Source organism: Acipenser ruthenus, chromosome 20 (genome assembly GCF_902713425.1).
Source record: "Acipenser ruthenus chromosome 20, fAciRut3.2 maternal haplotype, whole genome shotgun sequence".
NCBI classification, from domain to species: domain Eukaryota; kingdom Metazoa; phylum Chordata; class Actinopteri; order Acipenseriformes; family Acipenseridae; genus Acipenser; species Acipenser ruthenus.
Window position 1 is genome coordinate 28,884,341 of NC_081208.1, and position 18,324 is coordinate 28,902,664.

The 18,324-nt window shown below is 42.2% G+C and overlaps 1 protein-coding gene across 12 annotated transcripts in view; it reads left to right on the plus strand.

Annotated features, from left to right (window-relative positions):
* The first annotated feature begins 2,731 nt into the window (after positions 1-2,731).
* LOC117425870 (cyclic nucleotide-gated cation channel beta-3-like) overlaps positions 2,732-18,324 on the plus strand; it is a 36,518-nt gene continuing 20,925 nt past the window's right edge. For 3 of the 12 annotated variants that reach the window (XM_058993815.1, XM_058993822.1, XM_058993823.1), the window contains exons 1-21: positions 2,732-2,884; positions 3,778-3,886; positions 4,612-4,666; positions 4,755-4,821; positions 5,170-5,275; positions 6,045-6,072; positions 7,027-7,063; positions 7,727-7,741; positions 8,704-8,809; positions 8,972-9,014; positions 9,325-9,439; positions 9,877-9,970; positions 10,591-10,684; positions 10,956-11,085; positions 12,282-12,360; positions 12,742-12,778; positions 14,656-14,974; positions 15,281-15,322; positions 15,481-15,519; positions 16,155-16,202; positions 16,944-16,961. In XM_058993815.1, coding sequence (XP_058849798.1) covers positions 3,779-3,886; positions 4,612-4,666; positions 4,755-4,821; positions 5,170-5,275; positions 6,045-6,072; positions 7,027-7,063; positions 7,727-7,741; positions 8,704-8,809; positions 8,972-9,014; positions 9,325-9,439; positions 9,877-9,970; positions 10,591-10,684; positions 10,956-11,085; positions 12,282-12,360; positions 12,742-12,778; positions 14,656-14,974; positions 15,281-15,322; positions 15,481-15,519; positions 16,155-16,202; positions 16,944-16,961 — 1,580 coding nt within the window. In that variant the 5' untranslated portion in view covers positions 2,732-2,884; position 3,778. The remainder of the gene's footprint in view (positions 2,885-3,777; positions 3,887-4,611; positions 4,667-4,754; positions 4,822-5,169; positions 5,276-6,044; positions 6,073-7,026; positions 7,064-7,726; positions 7,742-8,703; positions 8,810-8,971; positions 9,015-9,324; positions 9,440-9,876; positions 9,971-10,590; positions 10,685-10,955; positions 11,086-12,281; positions 12,361-12,741; positions 12,779-14,655; positions 14,975-15,280; positions 15,323-15,480; positions 15,520-16,154; positions 16,203-16,943; positions 16,962-18,324) is intronic. The other 9 variants (XM_058993818.1, XM_058993816.1, XM_034904656.2 and 6 more) reach the window with 9 other exon arrangements.

The window sequence follows — 18,324 nt, forward strand, 5'->3', positions numbered from 1 at the left end:
ATTTTGAGCGCTGCTAAGATTTTGACAGGGATTTGACATCTACAAATGTTTAACACTGCAGTCCTTTTAAAGGTTCACTGTGGTATACTGGACCATGGTAATAACATGACATAGTGTGGTAAATGGTTGATACATAAGGGGAAAACCACTGGAATCTGTAAAATGATAATTTACCATGGTAAAGCTTTGTATAGTGATGACTGAAGTCTTGTATCTGTCCACAAGACAGACGCAGCACATGAATAGATGTAGTGAAAGATGACGTATAGGTGGACATCTTCAATTGCAAGAACAAAAACGTTAACCCCTAACCCTAACTCTAACCCTATGACATTGTCAAAATGTTATGGATGACACCAACCAACCCAATGACACAGTTCTCTCAGGCCAGAAAGAAGCCCACCCACACACACACACCATACAAAACAGTCAAAACTGAAAGTGTGCTTGAAGCCATTGGAATCCCTTCCCCCTTCTCTCACGGTCTCGTCTCTGCCTTGCTCTCCTCTCCTCTCTTCTATCTATTGTCCATAATCCTTCCCCTCCTCTCTTCTGACCCATATATTAGGTTCTCTCTTGTGAATCCCAGCTTGGGACAGGTGGCTGTGTATTATCCCAGCAGAAGCAGCCCTCCCTGCCCAGCTTACAGCGCTCAGGGGTCCATTGGATTAGACACTTATCTCTTAATGGGATCCCCTGGTTTTCAGCTGCTGGGAGTCATTTCGGTGCTAGGGTACACCCTGTCCTTGATTCTCAGATGGTGCAAGGTGTCTTAAAACTACAGACACCTTTTCCTACCTCAATCTAAGACGAATAGAATCAAGGATTCATACCAAAAGTATCAAAACTTCAGTAGAGTTAGTTGTTCAGCAAACTTGGTTTATAATTAGCCAACAAGCCACATACACACCCCTGAATGCATTAGAAAAGCCACGAGTGACATGACCACATTTGTGGTCCACGGCCCTAATGGAAATAGTTCATTTTAATGGTTATTTTTGGGGGTTTTTTGTGGGCCAAATTCAATTAGCTTTTTAGCTGGAAACAAAAACATTCTAGGTTCTATTTGATTGACTTGACACCTCTGTTTATTATTATTTATTTCTTAGCAGACGCCCTTATCCAGGGCGACTTACAATTGTTACAAGATATCACATTATTTTTACATACAATTACATTATTGTTTTTTCACATTATTTTTACATACAATTACCCATTTATACAGTTAGTTTTTTTTGTTTTTTTTTTTACTGGAGCAATCTAGGTAAAGTACCTTGCTCAAGGGTACAGCAGCAGTGTCCCCCACCTGGGATTGAACCCACAACCCTCAACCCACAAGAGTCCAGAGCACTAACCACTACTCCACACTGCTGCCCTAATAGAACCAACATACAGTAAATATCGCTCTGCATTTCCTCAAAGTCCTGTTTTTTTCCCATATATAAGGTTGAACATTGACACTGAATTGGGCCCCTTCTGCTGAGAAACAGCCCGGCCCCATTGCACGGTGCTGACAGGCTGAATAGCTGCAGAGATGATGATTGTCAGGCTGGAAATCCTCTCTTTTTTTGCAGACGCTGGAATTAGCCTCGTTATCTCCTTATCCCCAGGCCACATGAACAGCTTTACCGCGCCCTCAGAGTCCGCTTACCTGGGAGGGGGGTGGCGATGACCCTGATAAAGAGGGGAGGGGCTGACGCCACTGGAGCTGTGTTCTGAGAGGAGGAGGGGTGAGGGTGATCTCACCTTCCTGTTTTAACAGTGCCTAAAACAGCCTTGGAACGGCAGGGAATCCGAATGCTTCATCTTTGTTCCACAATTACCGCACGATTTACCAAGCATTCAATTTGCACAGAATGTTGTTCATTATGTAGACCACATAGAGGCATGTTATTACATATTCCTCCCGCTTGCCTCATGTGAAATAGTTTGAAAGCCCCTAGTCTATTTCCAGCCTTGCATGTATTCATGCACTAAAATGTTCATTGACTTCATTGGGCCCTAACGTGACCAGTTTGGCAGTCCTCTGTTCTATTGTACAGGATTTGACACCACATTTCAGCCCACATGCCTCAAAGCCCTAACAACCTTAATTAGTATGGAATTCATGTCAAGGTAGTGGGTTTGAGTAGCTCAGTGGTTAGGGTGCTGGGCTGCAGTGTGGAAGGCAGCGGGTTTGAGTATCTTAGTGGTTAGAGTGCTGGGCTGCAGTGTGGAAGACAGTAGGTTTGAGTAGCTCAGTGGTTAGAGTGCTGGGCTGCAGTGTGGAAGACAGTAGGTTTGAGTAGCTCAGTTGTTAGTTCAGTTCAGGGCTGAGGTGTGGAAGCTTGGTCATGACTTCAGGTTCAAAAATCCCCAGAATAGTCATGCTGAGAAGCTTCACAGAAGGTAGTTTTTCAAGAGGCTCAGAGACTAGACACCTGCCTTCTGTCATTGCAAGATGCCCCTTGTGTTTGCAGCAGATGGGGCAGGGTGCATTTCCAGTAGATTAGTGCTGGCTGGATTCTGTCTGCAGCAAAATGTTCTTTAAAGTTAAAGTAGTAAATTCACAAATAAATGTGTTTAATGAACACTCTTTACTAAGTTTGACTATTCGTAGTAATAAGCAGTAATGTATAGTGCTACTTAGAACCCAGGACTACCAAGTGGTACTGTTTTCTTTACTGGAGCTCTTGTACTGTACAATAAAACTGCGTATTTTGTGCCGTCCTTTCCCTCGCAAATCTAACTCCCTCCCAGCCACCTCAGTGCCGTCCTTCAGATTTTAATCCTGTTAGCCTGTGCCTGGATTGTGCTAATCTGCAAAGACAGCGAGTCAATCAGAGACACGCGGCCGAACAGGAGAGAGAGTGGCATGAAATACTTTTCATACAAACTGACGCAGGTAAATTCAAAACTTTTTTATTTTGAAATAAACTTTTCTAACGTGTGTAGTTTCTTTTAATTAGTTGTGTGTATCATATGTATTTTTATTTTTAAATAAACTTGGATGTTGGATGAAAGATGGACACTCTCAACGCTGTTGAGCCCATTTAAAAGCTGTCCTTGCTTTGAATGAGCAATACCTTTTTATTAAGGGTTTTCATAAGAGTGTTTCAGATGGTACGTCTTTCAAGTGTTTATTATGATAAAGCGTGCTTCAATGATTTTAATCATGACTGTAAATCGCATTGATTTGTATGTAGTAAGCTTGTATTGGGCAGGTATCGCTATGTTCTGTTCTTATGCTGAAGTATAGAATAATGAAACCCTGATAAAAGTATGGAAAACATCAAAATGACCCTGGATACAGGCAGCTTGTCACTCCATATCACTGCCAGGAGATATATTGCATAGCAAAGTGGAAGATAGGCGCTGTTTCAGAGGGAGGATTGGGATTTCAAAGACAATAACGTCTTTGAAATCCAGAATCACCACCAAAACGGTAACGTTTTGGTGGTGATTCTGTTATTGAGGATTTAACCATACAAGTGGCTCAGTGTGGAATATCACCAGGTACTGTGAATGAAATCAGATTACAAGAAAGTCCATTCTGTTTGAATACTGTCTATTTATATTATTGTTCTCTATAATATGGTTACATTTATGGATTTGATTAAAAACTAATCATTTCCTATAGGTGCACAATGTACAGTACAGTACTGAGACGCTATCCTGTTTCAGCATATAGTAAATGGGGTGTTTAACTGTGCAGCTCTGCACTGTCTGTCTAGGTGTGTTAGGTATGTCCAGAGCCTCCGCTATGTTAGGTGTGTACTGACCCCCGTCCCGTTTCAGGATGTTTAGCTGGGTGGTGAAAGTTGTTCCCCAGCCTCCCGAACCACCCCGACCCCTGGGAGAGGATGTGAAGCCGGAGCCTGAGCCCACACCACCTCCTCCTGCGCCGGTACAGACAGTCCCTGCTTATACTGCCCATAGATCACAACCAGATACTCTGCTGACACCTGTCTGATTACCTTACACACTGGTTGCAAACAACGATGAAAAACTGAAACAAACTAAAACTGTATTTGTTTTTTTATTAGGTCTACATATCTAGTGATTTTACAGATAAACATTTATGTTAACAAATAAGTTTCTTATGTAATCTGACCATTAACTGTTAAAAAATCTCTAGGTATTTTGCAGTATAATTTAATACAGCTCAGCTCTGCCCTAAGCAAGATCAGTCCTGTACTGATATATAAACAGCACTGCATGTTTGTCAGGATTGTCATGTTTTCACTTTACGAGACATTAGCTTGATCCCTGAAAGAACATCTGCCGGTCACATGGAAGCAGAAATGCAGACGCCAGTTACACTGAGTCTGAGTTGGATTGTCAAGTGCAGTAGTGTTAGAGGTTAAATGATACAAACACACACACAGAGTGCTTAATGGCCGGTCATACATCTTACTATTTTCTGTAACATATGGCTGGAGTTTATCATTCTTCAGACTCCTGTATTGCTTCTCTCCCCCAGTCATGTAATTAAAAGTAGTCGTCTACTGTAGAGATCTCAGATCCTCTGTTCATCTATCCGTCACTCCCTCCTATCTCCACTGTATTCATTGTGTCACTAAGAATTGCCATCTGCATTAGTAATGTACATTTTCTTTTCTGTTGTAACAGGTAACGAAACCTGTTGAAGTGAAAGAGAAAATTTCCCAACCCCAGAATGTTGCAGGTAGGCAGATCCCCAGCACTGTTGCCTCCTGAGCAACGCTGCCCCGGACTCCTTCCCTGCACATTCATTCTTGGATTTTGTGTTGCAGCTAAACCAGTCGAGAAGCCGCCAGAACCAGCAGAGAATTCATCAGCAGCGTCTACAGAGGAAAAGAGGTACAGTAGGTGATCAAAACCAATCAACCCTGAATTCCAGAATGCTGTGATAGACTAGACTGCAGAGATTGTGTGGCTAAAACCACTTTCCCTTGAAGGTGTTACTCTTTGCCTTTATGTCAAACAGGATTCTTTTGTTTTGTTTTTTACTTGTGTAACACAACCCCTGGTGGGCTGATATTGTAATTGCGCTATAAAGTTCTGTTATAACACAAGATAGAGTGGCACTATATTTTAAAAGCCTATTAAAGCCTCCATCAGCGCTCCAAGGAAGATATCCAAGCCCTGCTGAATATGCAGGATTATTCTCTCTCAACCGTGTCTAACCTCAGTGTCTGCTCTCCACAGTGCTTCTGGAGGGGTGTTGAGTTGGTTCTCCCAGGGACTGGACAGTGTGCTGCCCAAGCCAGTGGAGAGTCTGCGGCTGCCCAGAGCCAGTGCAGAGACAGAGCAGGTAGGCAGCTTAGCCATGCACTGGGGCTGAGCCTGCCTCTCGCTGATTGGTTCCAGTCTGCATTTCTGCCAGACATGGGGGTTCAAAAGACATGCAGGTGCCTGGGCTGGGTTATGAAGAAAAGTCATTCCGCAGTTTATTTGGTGTCAAGATCTTGTTTTATAAGCTTGTGATGGGTTTTTATAGACCAGTAAAGAAACCAAAGCTACAAAAAATGAATAACATATGTTTCAATTACCAGGGATTCAGCAGCATTGTCAACATTATTACATGCAGTACACACACGCACGCACGCACACACACACGCACGCACACACACACACACTCGCGCACACACACACACACTCACGCACACGCACACACACACACACACACACGCACGCACACACACACACTCGCACACACACACACACACACACACTGACACACACACGCACGCACGCATGCACACACACACACACACACAAGCACCACGTTTCAACACACTTTGAAGGTTGTTTAGATACGCAACACTCCTCTCTAGCAGAAAACCAGCATGCAACAGGCTTCAAGCTACCCTGTTAAAAAATTGCTTTCTTATTTCAACCCAGTCATGTGTTTTTAATATCCCCAGCTGAATCTCAGTATGTTTTGCTTTATCCATAGTACCCTTTTGTACATAGTCATTACTGGCCTATGTTTGAAGAAGTAAGCTACACTCACTAAAATGTATCTCTCAGTATATCCTATCCAACTGCTTTTCACATTTACTTCTGCTTTCCTCTGACAGCAAACCAAACAAGAGGAACAGAAAAACGGTAAAGAACAAATATATATATATATATATAGAATAATAGATGGGCTTCAGTGAGTTACAGGAAAATAATTCCGTCTAGGGTTTCTGTGACGTCATAAATTACGAGACCGAGGGTCAAGTTTATAACCTGGAGATGGAATTGTTTTCCTGTAACTCACTGAAGAGGCCCATCTGTTGTTTTGTATAATACATGGATACCCTTGTGATGCTAATATTAAAGAAGACGAGGTTCATTTTTTTTAAACGTAGTGTTTCAGTGCTGTACAGACGTTCTGTGTCTTTTATCCGTTTCTCCAGTTTCTCAGAGATACGAATGTACCTGCTTTACATCTTTTTTTTTTTTTTATGTATTCTCATTTCCAATAATGACATTTAACAGCACAGAGGAGGATTCCAAAGGAAATGCAGGACTGTCTCCTGATCCATGTTAGTTCTGTGACACTATCCCATTACATTTCCAAACCTTTAATCGCAGAAATGCCCTACATTCCAATCAGCACACATTTCAAGGCATGTTTATATTAGGCCTACATTACCTTAAGAAATATGAGATAAGAGAGGCACTGTCCTAAAGCAAGCCCAGGTGCAGCCAGTCCACTCGCTGTGGAGAAGCCCTTAATTCCCCAGGGCTGCCTGACCGCATGGCCTGAGGATGGATAATGTAACTGGGTCTGGAATGATATGGCCCTGGGGTGCCGGATTAGCATCCTTGTACCCAGATACTGTGTAGAGGCTGTGAATCAGCAGTGGATAAATAATACAAAATAAAGAACGACACTGTAAAAGGGCTAGCGGTGTGTTATCTTCCCTTTGGGCTGATCGTTTATTTTACACCCGCTTTGTCAATATCGGGTCACTTGATGCCATCTGAAAACACGTGAGTCGATTAGTATGTATATCATATGAATGTAATTGCTTTTATTAATAGATTCAATCGTTCTTGTTTGTTCAACAGTGTCTCAGGCCAAGGAGAATGCAGCAGCCACAACTAGGTAGAGTACTAATTGCATGTATTTATTACTATGTGTTCATTTGTTTTAACAGGCACGTTGCCATATTCCTTCTGAAATCGCCCCAGAAATACATGCATTTTGAAAATTGTGACGAAGCCCTCAAATTATTGTGTAATCCCACAGAGCAATAGAAATTAAATCAGACCAGTAAATGGGCACGCTGGAAGTTAGAAATGAAGTTAACAGTGATACAAAGCTTCTGGAAACCATTCTGAGGCAATTATCAATCTCTCCCCATGGATAGTCACTAATGCTTCCTAACGGCAGACCACTGCTTTTGCAATCATAGGCTGCTATATCATATATAGAGACTTTGACTAGAGCAAAGCTGATAACAGAGGACAAGACAGCAAGGTGAAACATTTAGTACATTTTGTTCATAAAAATGCTTTTTAGGAACACAGGATATCCAGTTTAGCTTTGCAGGACCACACACCACCATTGGGGTGAGAAGAAAAGGAGGAATAACATAAAAAGAAACTTTGAAAGGTCTTGAAACATCCAGGGAAAGTTAGAGTTCAAAGGGATGCTGCAGAACAGCAGGGCTCTCTCAATTAGAGTTGCTGCTGAATACTGCTGTTTGAAATTCCTGACTCCTCTGTTTGTTCACATGTTTGTTTTTGTTTTTTTAATGATTTACAGCGAACCAGAAGAAGAGTAAGTAGCCAATAGGCGGCTGAGGTCAAGTCTTTCACACATTGTGGGGAACCCCAACTTATGCTTGGGGTGGGGGGGGGCGGGGCGGGTGGAGTGACATTATAGCTAACTGGCACCACCTGGTGGCACTGCAAGGAAAGGCATGTGGTGGACAAGTACAGTATATTAACCATTCGGTTTTACTGTAGTAAGGAACTGAGCCTTGTTCAGCAAACTTTAAACAGTGTTGTGGGAGACTTGAGAGCAGAGAAGTTGCGGCAGCTTTTATTAGCAGGAGCACGCGGGGCAGGGGCCACAACCCCCAGCACAGGGGAGTAGTTTAGTGCATTGAGGAGGACAGCGCTGCTAACTGCTTGGGCAACCTGCTGCAGGAAGACAGGCTCAGGGCTTAGTTCATTACAGAATAGCAGGGTGCCAGTCTAACCCTTGCTTGTCAATTTTGCAAATGCAATTCCCTGCATCAGAAATCAAGTGCTTAATGTAAACCGCCAGAGCTTGGTGCAGATTAATGAGCTGCTTTGGTGCAACACAACCTCTTTACTGTCTCAGAAAGATCGCTCATACGGTAAATGCAATAGTATAACCATACCGGCATACTGGTGTAACAATCTGTCTGTTACTTCAGATTATGAACGTATGCGCTGGAACACAAATTAAGCAATATTTATTTGAATGTCTCTAACACATCATTAATAACGTCTTCATACAGCACAAACAGGGGTCCACATTCACTCTTTTCACTGCGTGAACTTTATCCCAGTTTAAAAGTTGAATCGGTGAGTTTTGCTTTCTTGTAAATCCGAAAGCTGCCTGAGGGGACTAGAGCATGGCAGCAACCGACAGTGGCTTACAAGTAGCGTGCTTCCCTTAGCAATCACATGCCCTCTAGTGGCCGCACGGTGCCATGACGGAGCAAGCGGCTGTCTGGCTGGAGCTCAGCTCACCTGTGCGTCTCCCCCTAGGCAGGGCGGGGTGTTCAGCTGGATAGTGCAGGGACTGGCCAAGGTGGTCCCCCAGCCCGAAGACAAGTATAAAGAGCCTGAAGTGGAGGAGAACCCCACAGAGGTGGTAAGTAACCCAGTGCAATTCTGTCCTCTCCATCCTTTGATAGGTCCAAGCTAACCCACTGTGTGGAATGCGTTTTGTTTTGTTCTGTGTTGGTCTACATTGCATCGTTACCTTATATAGCGGGCCAGTCTCAAAACACATTTTGTTGCCCTCTGTTACCAGGAAACAGTCAAAGAAGAAGAAAAGCCACCATCGCCAGTGGAAGGTTAGTGAAATACTATAAGATATTATCAAACAACTTGTAGTTAACGTATATATTACTATATAATTATTGCCTGGTCAATACAAAGTGTGAGCGAAGACACCAGTGTAACTCACCTAACACGTTCTCATTTTGTGCCTAGAGGGATCGATTGCATGCCTGAGTGCAATACCATTTGTTGTATATGATGTAATTATGTTTTTTTGTCTAACATGGATAGTTGTAAAACACTAAATATTACACTAACTTTATGTTTACAGAACAGCTAGATTCATTTCAAAGCATTGCTGTCTGCTTGTTCGTTCACTTGCAGAACCGGGAATTAAAATTATCGAGGTAGTGTCAGTGTCGGAGGTTTCCAAAGACGCCGTGTCAGAAATCGACAACACAGCTCAGACCATGCCTTCCTTCCCAGCAAGCACGGCCAGGTGAACACTTTCTTTCTTTCTTTCGTTCTTTCTCTCGTTCTTTCTTTCTTTCTTTCTTTCCTTTTTTCTTTCTTTTGTTCTTTCTTTCTTTCGTTGTTTCTTTCTATTTTTGTCTTAGTGGTACTCGCTCATGACTAAGTATAATTAAAATAATAGAATACAATAGAACAGTATATAATATTAGAACAGAATAGTGACGCCTACTGGAGAAGAAGTGCAATTACGCGAATGCAATCTAAATGCCTGTCACATTAGTACTGTGTGAGGTAGATCTGTTAACTGCTCTACACTCATTGGAAGGCATTGGACCTGCCCTTGAAGGACTGAATATTTTGCTGCAGTAGTAATGATGGGGAGAACGAGGTTGCAGTAAAGTGAGTTGTAGGTTTAAGTCAAGGTGTACGCCTGCTCCCTGACCACGCCCCCTTTCCCTGCAGTGTGTTCAGCTGGCTCAAACAAGGACTTGAGAAGATGGTGCCCCAGCCTGCAGAGCTGCACGCGCCTCTCAACACAGAGACTGCGCAGAAGCAGGTAAGGAGCTGTGTTCAGGAACGCTGGGGTCTGGAGAGCAATGAAGAAATATAGGACAAGATGATGGGACACTTTAAAATACACCATGGATTCATGTTAGGTTAATTCTGAATGAGCGTTTACTGTACTGCGAGGATGTGTTAGCTAGTATGTGTTAAACGTGCATTGCTGAATAGGGATTCACAAAGGTGTAAGGGCTATTGTAAGGACTGGAGGGCCCTATTGCACAAAATAAAACCGAAAAGATTCCAAACTTGATTTAAATCCTCATAATGGGGAAAGGGCCCATAGTTTAGAATTGAAGAGTATATACTCATTATTAGCTTAGGCTTTGAAAATAAGAATAAACTTCTCTCTCTCTAAAAGGGTTGCATGGACTACAAACTTAGCAGACTTCATTAACGGAAATGGGCTTTAAAACAGAGTTTTGTGAACTGGGCTCAGAGACGCTGCTTTTGAAAGGTTCCCGTTGTTTCTAACTGAGTGGGATTGTGTGCTCTGCTGCTGGAGCTTCATTGCTTGGCTCATTACAATGGGAATGGGAAGCAGGGAAGACTACAAATTGTACATTTAAACCAAAAGCTTGTTTTTTAACAATGTGCCATTTGTTTCCCTGGCAGAAGCTGGCAGAAAAGAAGGAGGAAGCACCTGCAGCTAAACCTGAAGCACCAGCGAAGAAAGAGGAAGTAAAGGAGCCGCCCCCACCTGTTAAAGGTATAAGAGCTGCCCTGAGACCCCGAGGGGGAACGTTAAATAACACCTGCACAGGAGAACGACAGGGCTGAGACCCCGAGGGGGAACGTTAAATAAGGAATTCACTTTACTTTGCATAAGGTTAAACTGCATGCACTGTCTAAACCATAGCAAGAGCCCAATCAGTGTGGCTCTGTATAATGGAACAGGATAGGGCTGATATGGTTCAGTGCTTGCATACACGTTGTAGTGAGTGTTGGATACAGAGATGTATTTTTCTTTCACACCCCAGAGACAGCAGCACCTGCAGAGGCAGCACCACCTGCAGAGGCAGCACCACACGCAGAGGCAGCACCACCTGCAGAGGCAGCACCACACGCAGAGCCAGCGAAAGTCCCAGAAGCAGCTCCTAAACCAACCAGGTAGGAGAGACCGGAGCTACAGGATGCACTGTGTGGGGTGGTTGGGTTTCATGCATGTGTGTGTTTTGTCCATAGGCTCATTCAAATGTTCCTTGTAAGTTCCACACTTACTGTAATACAATAAAAATGAGACTGCCTCCTTTATGACTAGAGTCTTTTACAGTGTGAGACTACAAGTGTGCAATGCACGTGTCTGTCCACATGCAGGTGAGAGTATGATTGCATGCAGTTCTGTGACAGACAGGTAATAAAGTAAAACTTGTGCATTCAACAACATTAGTGCTTGTCTACTAAACTGTGATCTTTTCAAATCAGTGCTGCAAAAGCATTAGCAATTGAACATAACGTGAAGCAGTCCCTTGAGAAGCACACTGTGCTCTGCAGCACTCATTAACGTGTCTGGGTTTCTTTGGCTGCAGTGCGGAGCTGCCAGGGCAGGTGGTTCCTCAACTCACTTCAATAGCAGTGCAACAGGAGACAGCTGCCCGCCTGTAGCACTCCGACTGTATGCTTGCCTCAGCTCAGCAGCCTTGCTGGAAGGCAGCTCATTAAAAAAAATCTAAACATTTTAAAGATTCTTAAAGCAAAGTGTAGCTGACACTCTATTGTAATGCTGCTTAAAGCTGGCAATAATCTTTTAAATGTGAAAATCATATAATAAAGTATAAAGATATCAAACAAACAGCTCAAACAAGAGATGCTGCCTCTTCCATCTTGACACACGCACTGCTAGAAAAAGCCCAACACATTTAAAAAGGGCACACTTATGAACGCAGTCTTTGCTTGCATTTAAAGAAATAAATTTGTATCTGATGATCTTCATCAATAGCCGAAGTCATGTGAGAGCCTTTTGAAGGCTTAATAGCACTAGTGATGTATCTCTTCACAGTGCTGTTGGAGTCTGTCTGAATTGTGTATCTCTTCACAGTGCTGTTGGAGTCTGTCTGAATTGTGTATCTCTTGACTGTTGGAGTCTGTCTGAATTGTGTATCTCTTCACAGTGCTGTTGGAGTCTGTCTGAATTGTGTATCTCTTCAGAGTGCTGTTGGAGTCTGTCTGAATTGTGTATCTCTTCACAGTGCTGTTGGAGTCTGTCTGAATTGTGTATCTCTTCACAGTGCTGTTGGAGTCTGTCTGAATTGTGTATCTCTTCACAGTGCTGTTGGAGTCTGTCTGAATTGTGTATCTCTTCACAGTGCTGTAAGCTGGTTTGTTCAAGGGCTTGAGAAGGTTGTTCCACAGCCTGTGACAAGATCCAAGCAGGACAAGACAGAGGTGAGCAGGTCAAACTAAAAACATTTACTGGCAAGATGAATGGCTTGCCAGGCATGTTTATCCCTGAGAGTCCAGACAGATTCAAATTCTGCCTGTTTATTTAAATGAACAACGTGTTGCATCCCAATCACATGGGAGAGTTTGAAAGTCAGAGCTTGTTTCTACAGATTACTTTTTCAATTACCTAGACCTAATTACCTGTGTGTTTAGCGTGTCTTCATTAGCCTTGACCACTGTCTGCTGCTGTCTTGGCACGGTTGGGTTCAAGGTACTGTTAAATTTAAAAAATGATCTTGATTAGAAATGCCAGCCATTTCTATAGAGTAAATCTGTAGAGAAATAAGGGCACAAATAAAGGCATTTTATTGTATTACATTTAAGGAGAAAGATGATGGAACTTCAAGTCAAGTGCAACAAAGTAAGTTAAACAGTAATTATTATTAGTAGTAGTCGTAGTAGTAGTAGTCGTAGTAGTGGTAGTAGTAGTCATGTTGGTCGAATAGTCATCCGTATTTTTTTTAAACAAATCGTGATACAGAATGCCTGGATACAATACCACCCTTGATACACGTCATGGTTCACATGTTCTATAGTACACTACTTTGTCAGACACAGAAGATGATAACATGATCATTAATAACTGACCAATCTGGTTCAAACTTTAACCCTCTAAAATCCTGGATCCTCCTGTAGCTGTAGTGGATGTTAGGGCCTCTTCATCTTTTTTTACAAAAGATAATGTGACCTTTGACTAAAAGATCCAGTTTCCTGCAAAATAAGTTGAAACCCTAACTACGTCTGCAGGAGTAGCCAGGATCCGAGGTGTCCTAGCAGCAACACAAAGTGCATGTATTCCTCCTTGGAGACCCCCTGGCAAGCTGTGTTATGCTTTTGGTAATGTATCACATGCAGTACATGTAGTAATTGAGGGAAACATAGGCACACAAAGACGTTGTCTCTTGCAGTGACCCTAATCCAGTTCTTATTATCCTTTTGTTTCAGGGGAGAAGGCACTGGAAGCCTCTGAAACAAAAGGAAAATGAAGACTGGGGACAGAGTCACGCAGCACAGGCAGACAGACAGACAAGCAGGCAGACAGACAGGCAGACAGACACAGACAGGAAGGCAGACAGACAGACAGATAGACATAAGAGCTTCTACATGCAACTTAGTTGTATCTTGTTACTGTTTGTCTAACATTAGCAGTATGTTTTTTCCTGTCACAAAATAACTTTGCACTGGGATAAATGCTTTGTGAATGTAGCTCTTTTTAGGAGCCAGTTGCTATTATTTAGCTAAGCCACTTTCCAAAGACTTTGTAAATAAATACGCTTCAGCCTGCTTCAAGGCAACTTTTGTTAAAATCCTTTGTATGATGAATACGTGTAAAAAACTGCATTGTAATTATTCACGGAAAAGGCTATGATGGCATTAGTGAAAAAGCATAGCAGCTTACTAATGTTTATTTTTCTTTTACATTTACAGTAAATTAAGCAATAAATGAAAACAAATATGGAATTAAACACATTTGTTGTTTGTTTTCTTTTTCTTTCAATGGAATTTAAGAAAGGTGCTAGGAAAGAATGTACACAGCAGTGAACACACGTACTGCCTCCTGTGGGGCTGCATTCAATCAGTCATTGAGCACTCTGAATGTAATGTTAAAAGTTCATTAAGAACATCATTACTTTATGTTGTCTTATTACAATTTTGTCCGAAGTGCTTTTGATTTATCACAGTTTCTAGACGACTTGTTTTTTGCACAAGTCTGGGGAGAAATCTTTTGCCACAGCTCTCAGCAGATCAGTTTCCTCTGTACTTAATAGTTAAAAACGGTCTTCTTTCACCGCCCTCTTCACATCAGCACAGCAAGGCTTGACTGGATTCAGAACTAGCAATAGTCTGGGCCAAGAACCTCGCTCTTCCCACACCAGTGTTAGAGCATTCATTTCAAATCAACACAGTACAATTCATAGCCTGCGTCAGAAAACTGCCCATTAGTATTCATTATAATTACTGGCACCTTCTCTTATGTTTACAATAAAAGGCAAATGGTCCTTTTATACTGATGCCAGTCTCTCGACACCCAACACAGAGCTTTGGTGCTGAATGTAATGTCTATAGTTTGGCTGCCCTCCAGAGGTTTCAGTTGTAAATACTCAGATACTACAGTTTTAAAATACAGTTCTAAGAGACACCCCATCGTAATCCTTTGTAAATTAAATATAATACATGGAAAGATATATAAATAGATTCATTTGTTCGTTTATTAATTCAATGCATTCTGTTTTCCAGTCTCTATCCTCCCGGAGACTGTGAAGGACATTGTCGTGGAGGAGGTGGACTCGGACTGGGAGAATGAAAAACAAGAAGAGCCCGAGGGACAGCTGACCCAACTGGAGCCTGAAAAGGAGACCCCAGCAATGACCATGCAGGAGCAGCAGCAAGGGGAAACACAGGAGGAGGACACACAGACCCTGGCAGCGCAACACCAACAGCCACAGAAACCACTGATTCAGACCCGCATAGTGGAGCTGGAAGACGCAGAGACGCAGACAGAGAGATGGACACCTCTCCTCCAACAGCAACAAGCAGAGGCCGCTGAGGAAAAAAGGTAAAGGTACTGTGATGTGCCGGTCTGTGCTACATTCACCTTCACATAGGAGCTATCCCTCAGGGGGAGACTCTATAGGTGTGGAACAGATTGAAAAGAGGTTATGGACATCGATCGCTCTATGAAAGCATGGTTACACTCTGCCATGTTTTTAATTATACTGTATGCATTCCCACACTTCTTGCTTTACCATGCTTGCCTGAGCTTTATCGTATATGTGGGTTAAAATGGTGGGAATATAGAGTAGCTTTGTGAAAACTACAGTTTAAAAGCAGTTTGAACAAGGCGGGCTATTTTCTCATGCAGTCCAGAAGAGAAGGCGGAGACAGAGCACTCTGAGGAGGAAGAGTAAGTCTCTCTCACTTAGTAACTGTTACATCATTTACAATCATGTCATGTGAACCAACATGTGCTCTTCTCTCTGACTCTCTGACCCCATTCCCCTTAAGAAACTGACAGATAGACAGATAGATATATAGATAATGGTTTCCTGTTTGTTTCTGAAGTTTGCCCTATATCCCAGAGGAGGATGAAGAGGATCCAGAGTAAGTTTTTTAAAAACTTTTTTTGAACTACAGAATATTTTACAAGAAGGAAACGTTAAATTGACACACCACTAGGTGGCATCAAAATGCACTGGTTGGAATTAGGGAATAGGTTATCATGACATTGACTCTGTGGCATAGTGCCCCATTCCCCAAGCTTTAAACCATGCAGGTTTTAAAGAATGGTTTTTAAAGAAAGCAGTGCACCAAATACTGTATAATCATTTTCAGAGTGAATCCTAGGGTTAGACGAAGCCTTACATAATTTGTTGGGAAATTGCTAGGTAGGTATGGCATGAAGAGGATTTTATTTTAAATATGTCCATCTAGGTTAATATGACACTGAACACACATTCATTTTCCAGAGACAGATAGTGTGACTGAATGCAAGCAATAAAGTCAAGTCTGGGTTTGACCAAACACACCATAGAGCCCATGCTCTAGTGCAAAGTTTAAACCACTTTTCATTAACCCTTAATGTTTTTAATTCAATTAGGCTCTATTCATTAACACAGCTTTGTCAATCTGGGCCTAGTATTTGCTAAGTAAACGGACCGCCCCACCCATAGGAACAGCAGGCTAAGTGCATTTCTGTCAGAGCGTGATGCAGCTGGGTTCTGTTCTGTGTGCTACAGGTTACAGGTTCCGTACGAGCAGAGTGAGGATGAAGAGGAGATCTTCGAGTAAGAATTGCCTGTTTTGATACACTGGGCTGTATATATACTGTATTTATATCCATATCTAAAAATATATTTTTCATTGTACTGTATTTCACTGATTATACAATGTACATATACACTTAAACAAAACAGTCTAAAGGTGCACAAAGTACAACATAAATGCAAAAGTATTTAGGTCATTTTCAGACAAAAGCCCTTCTTCAGCTGTGACCTTTTCGTTTCTTTTTCTATCTGCAGCATTGCAGGGTATCAGTTATGTACAGTACTTCTAATTTTAAAAATATAAAAGTGAATTACACAATTATTGTTACACATTTATTTATGTTTTTGGTATGGGTGTGTATACAGTAAAATACACAACAAAACCTGAAACTAACATTCCACTAGCCAGGTATTCATAGTCGTAGATAGATTTACTCTATTGTAGTTGGCAAATTTGCGAGTTCCAATCGGCATAGCTCATTCAGCCATAACTACTGGACTAGCTCTGTCGCACAGAGCCTGAAGCCTTTAACCAATGCTATTTTAGACACATGCATGTAGATGCAGTATAGAGTTGCTGTGCCTGGAGTATTGCACTGTGTTCATAGTGTGGCAAAACAAACATGCATCGTTTTTAAACTTTTTTGTTTGTTTGTTTTAGTAAACTAAGCTTATTTGCTTAGTTTACTAAAGGGTGGTTTTCATTTGTAATAAAACTCATATTATTTTGTGCTGCCAACAAACAATTTTAAAAAAATCCAGAGCTGAGAGGATAAAAAGGTATGTTTTATTTTTGAGTTAGTTTTAAAAATATAAGTAAACCTTAATGCAAAGTTGCTGTAGAATTCTAATTCTCATCTACCTCTCAAAAAGATGCTAGAAGCCCTCTAGAGACGAAGTTGCATAGCAACGCTTGCTCCATCCCTAACAACTGCTCAGCGTCTCCTAGCAACGTTGGTCCCGTCGAGTACCGTAGCCTAGTACCAGCCACTGTCTCGAGCGGTGCGCTACGCTGTGTTTCTGTGAAGGAGAAGGGACTGCGCAGGTTTCATTCCTTTCTAACTACAGTCAATCCGGTTATCTAGAAACAGGATTTCCATTTGATCCATTTTGATTAGAAATCCAAGAAAGAGGCGCCTGGATTATTATTATTTTTCTGTGTGTTTGTTTACTTCTAGCCAAGTGCTATAGTTGCTTTTGGACTGTTGCATTAACCCTCCACGCCAAGGTGGTCTGGTCGGGGTTATCGAGGAGAGAATATTGATATTAAAAATAAATAAATAATAATCATAAAAAAGACTGGGATTTCGTAGGATTTATAGCAACCCAAGTAAGCATCATTTTATGTTTTTAATTATCGGGGTAGCGTCGGTGGTATTGCTTGGAATTATAGTTTTTATTTTACCTACTGTTTAAATTCTAGTTTACATAACGTTTTATTATTTCAGTGGCATTTGCTGAGATTCCTGTTGTCTGTCATTCTTCTTCTTCCTCTATTACTATTCATATTGTAGCGTTTTCGTCAGGTTTATGAAGCAGGACTCACGGAGACAGTGTGGAACTCTCGGTCTCGAATTTTTATTTTAATAAACAGAGAATTCCTGTCAGGGGCCGGAATTCACGCCACTAAAACAACAAACCCTTCTTTATCCTCTATTGCTATATTTCTCTCTACTCGCTGTCACTCTCTCTCACTCCCCGTCTCTCTCCCCTCTGTCACTCATCCACCACCTTATATAACCTCCCCTCATCTCCCGCCACTGTCCGGCTCAACCAATCGACCCATGGTCTGCAGTCCCCCTTTTCCCGCTGCCAACTAATGGCGTGACCCGTTCCCCTTACAATACACATAACATAAAAGCCAGACAAGACAAACGGGACAGACAACAAGTCCTGCAACAATACAATTGTCCGGGTCGTTACACAGCCCCCCCCTTAGTCCCTCGTCCTCGAGGGAGGGCAAAGTCTCGAAAACGGCCCGGAAGCCGATGATGTCGTTGCGGCCGTGGTCTCCTCACAGGCGTCGATCCCCCGTCAGTCACAGCAGATGGACTGACTGAGTCCAAGGGTGTGGAGCTCCCAGGCAAGGAGCTGTCAGGAACTGGGGTAGAAGGTGAGGGACTCGCAGGACAGGGTGAATCAG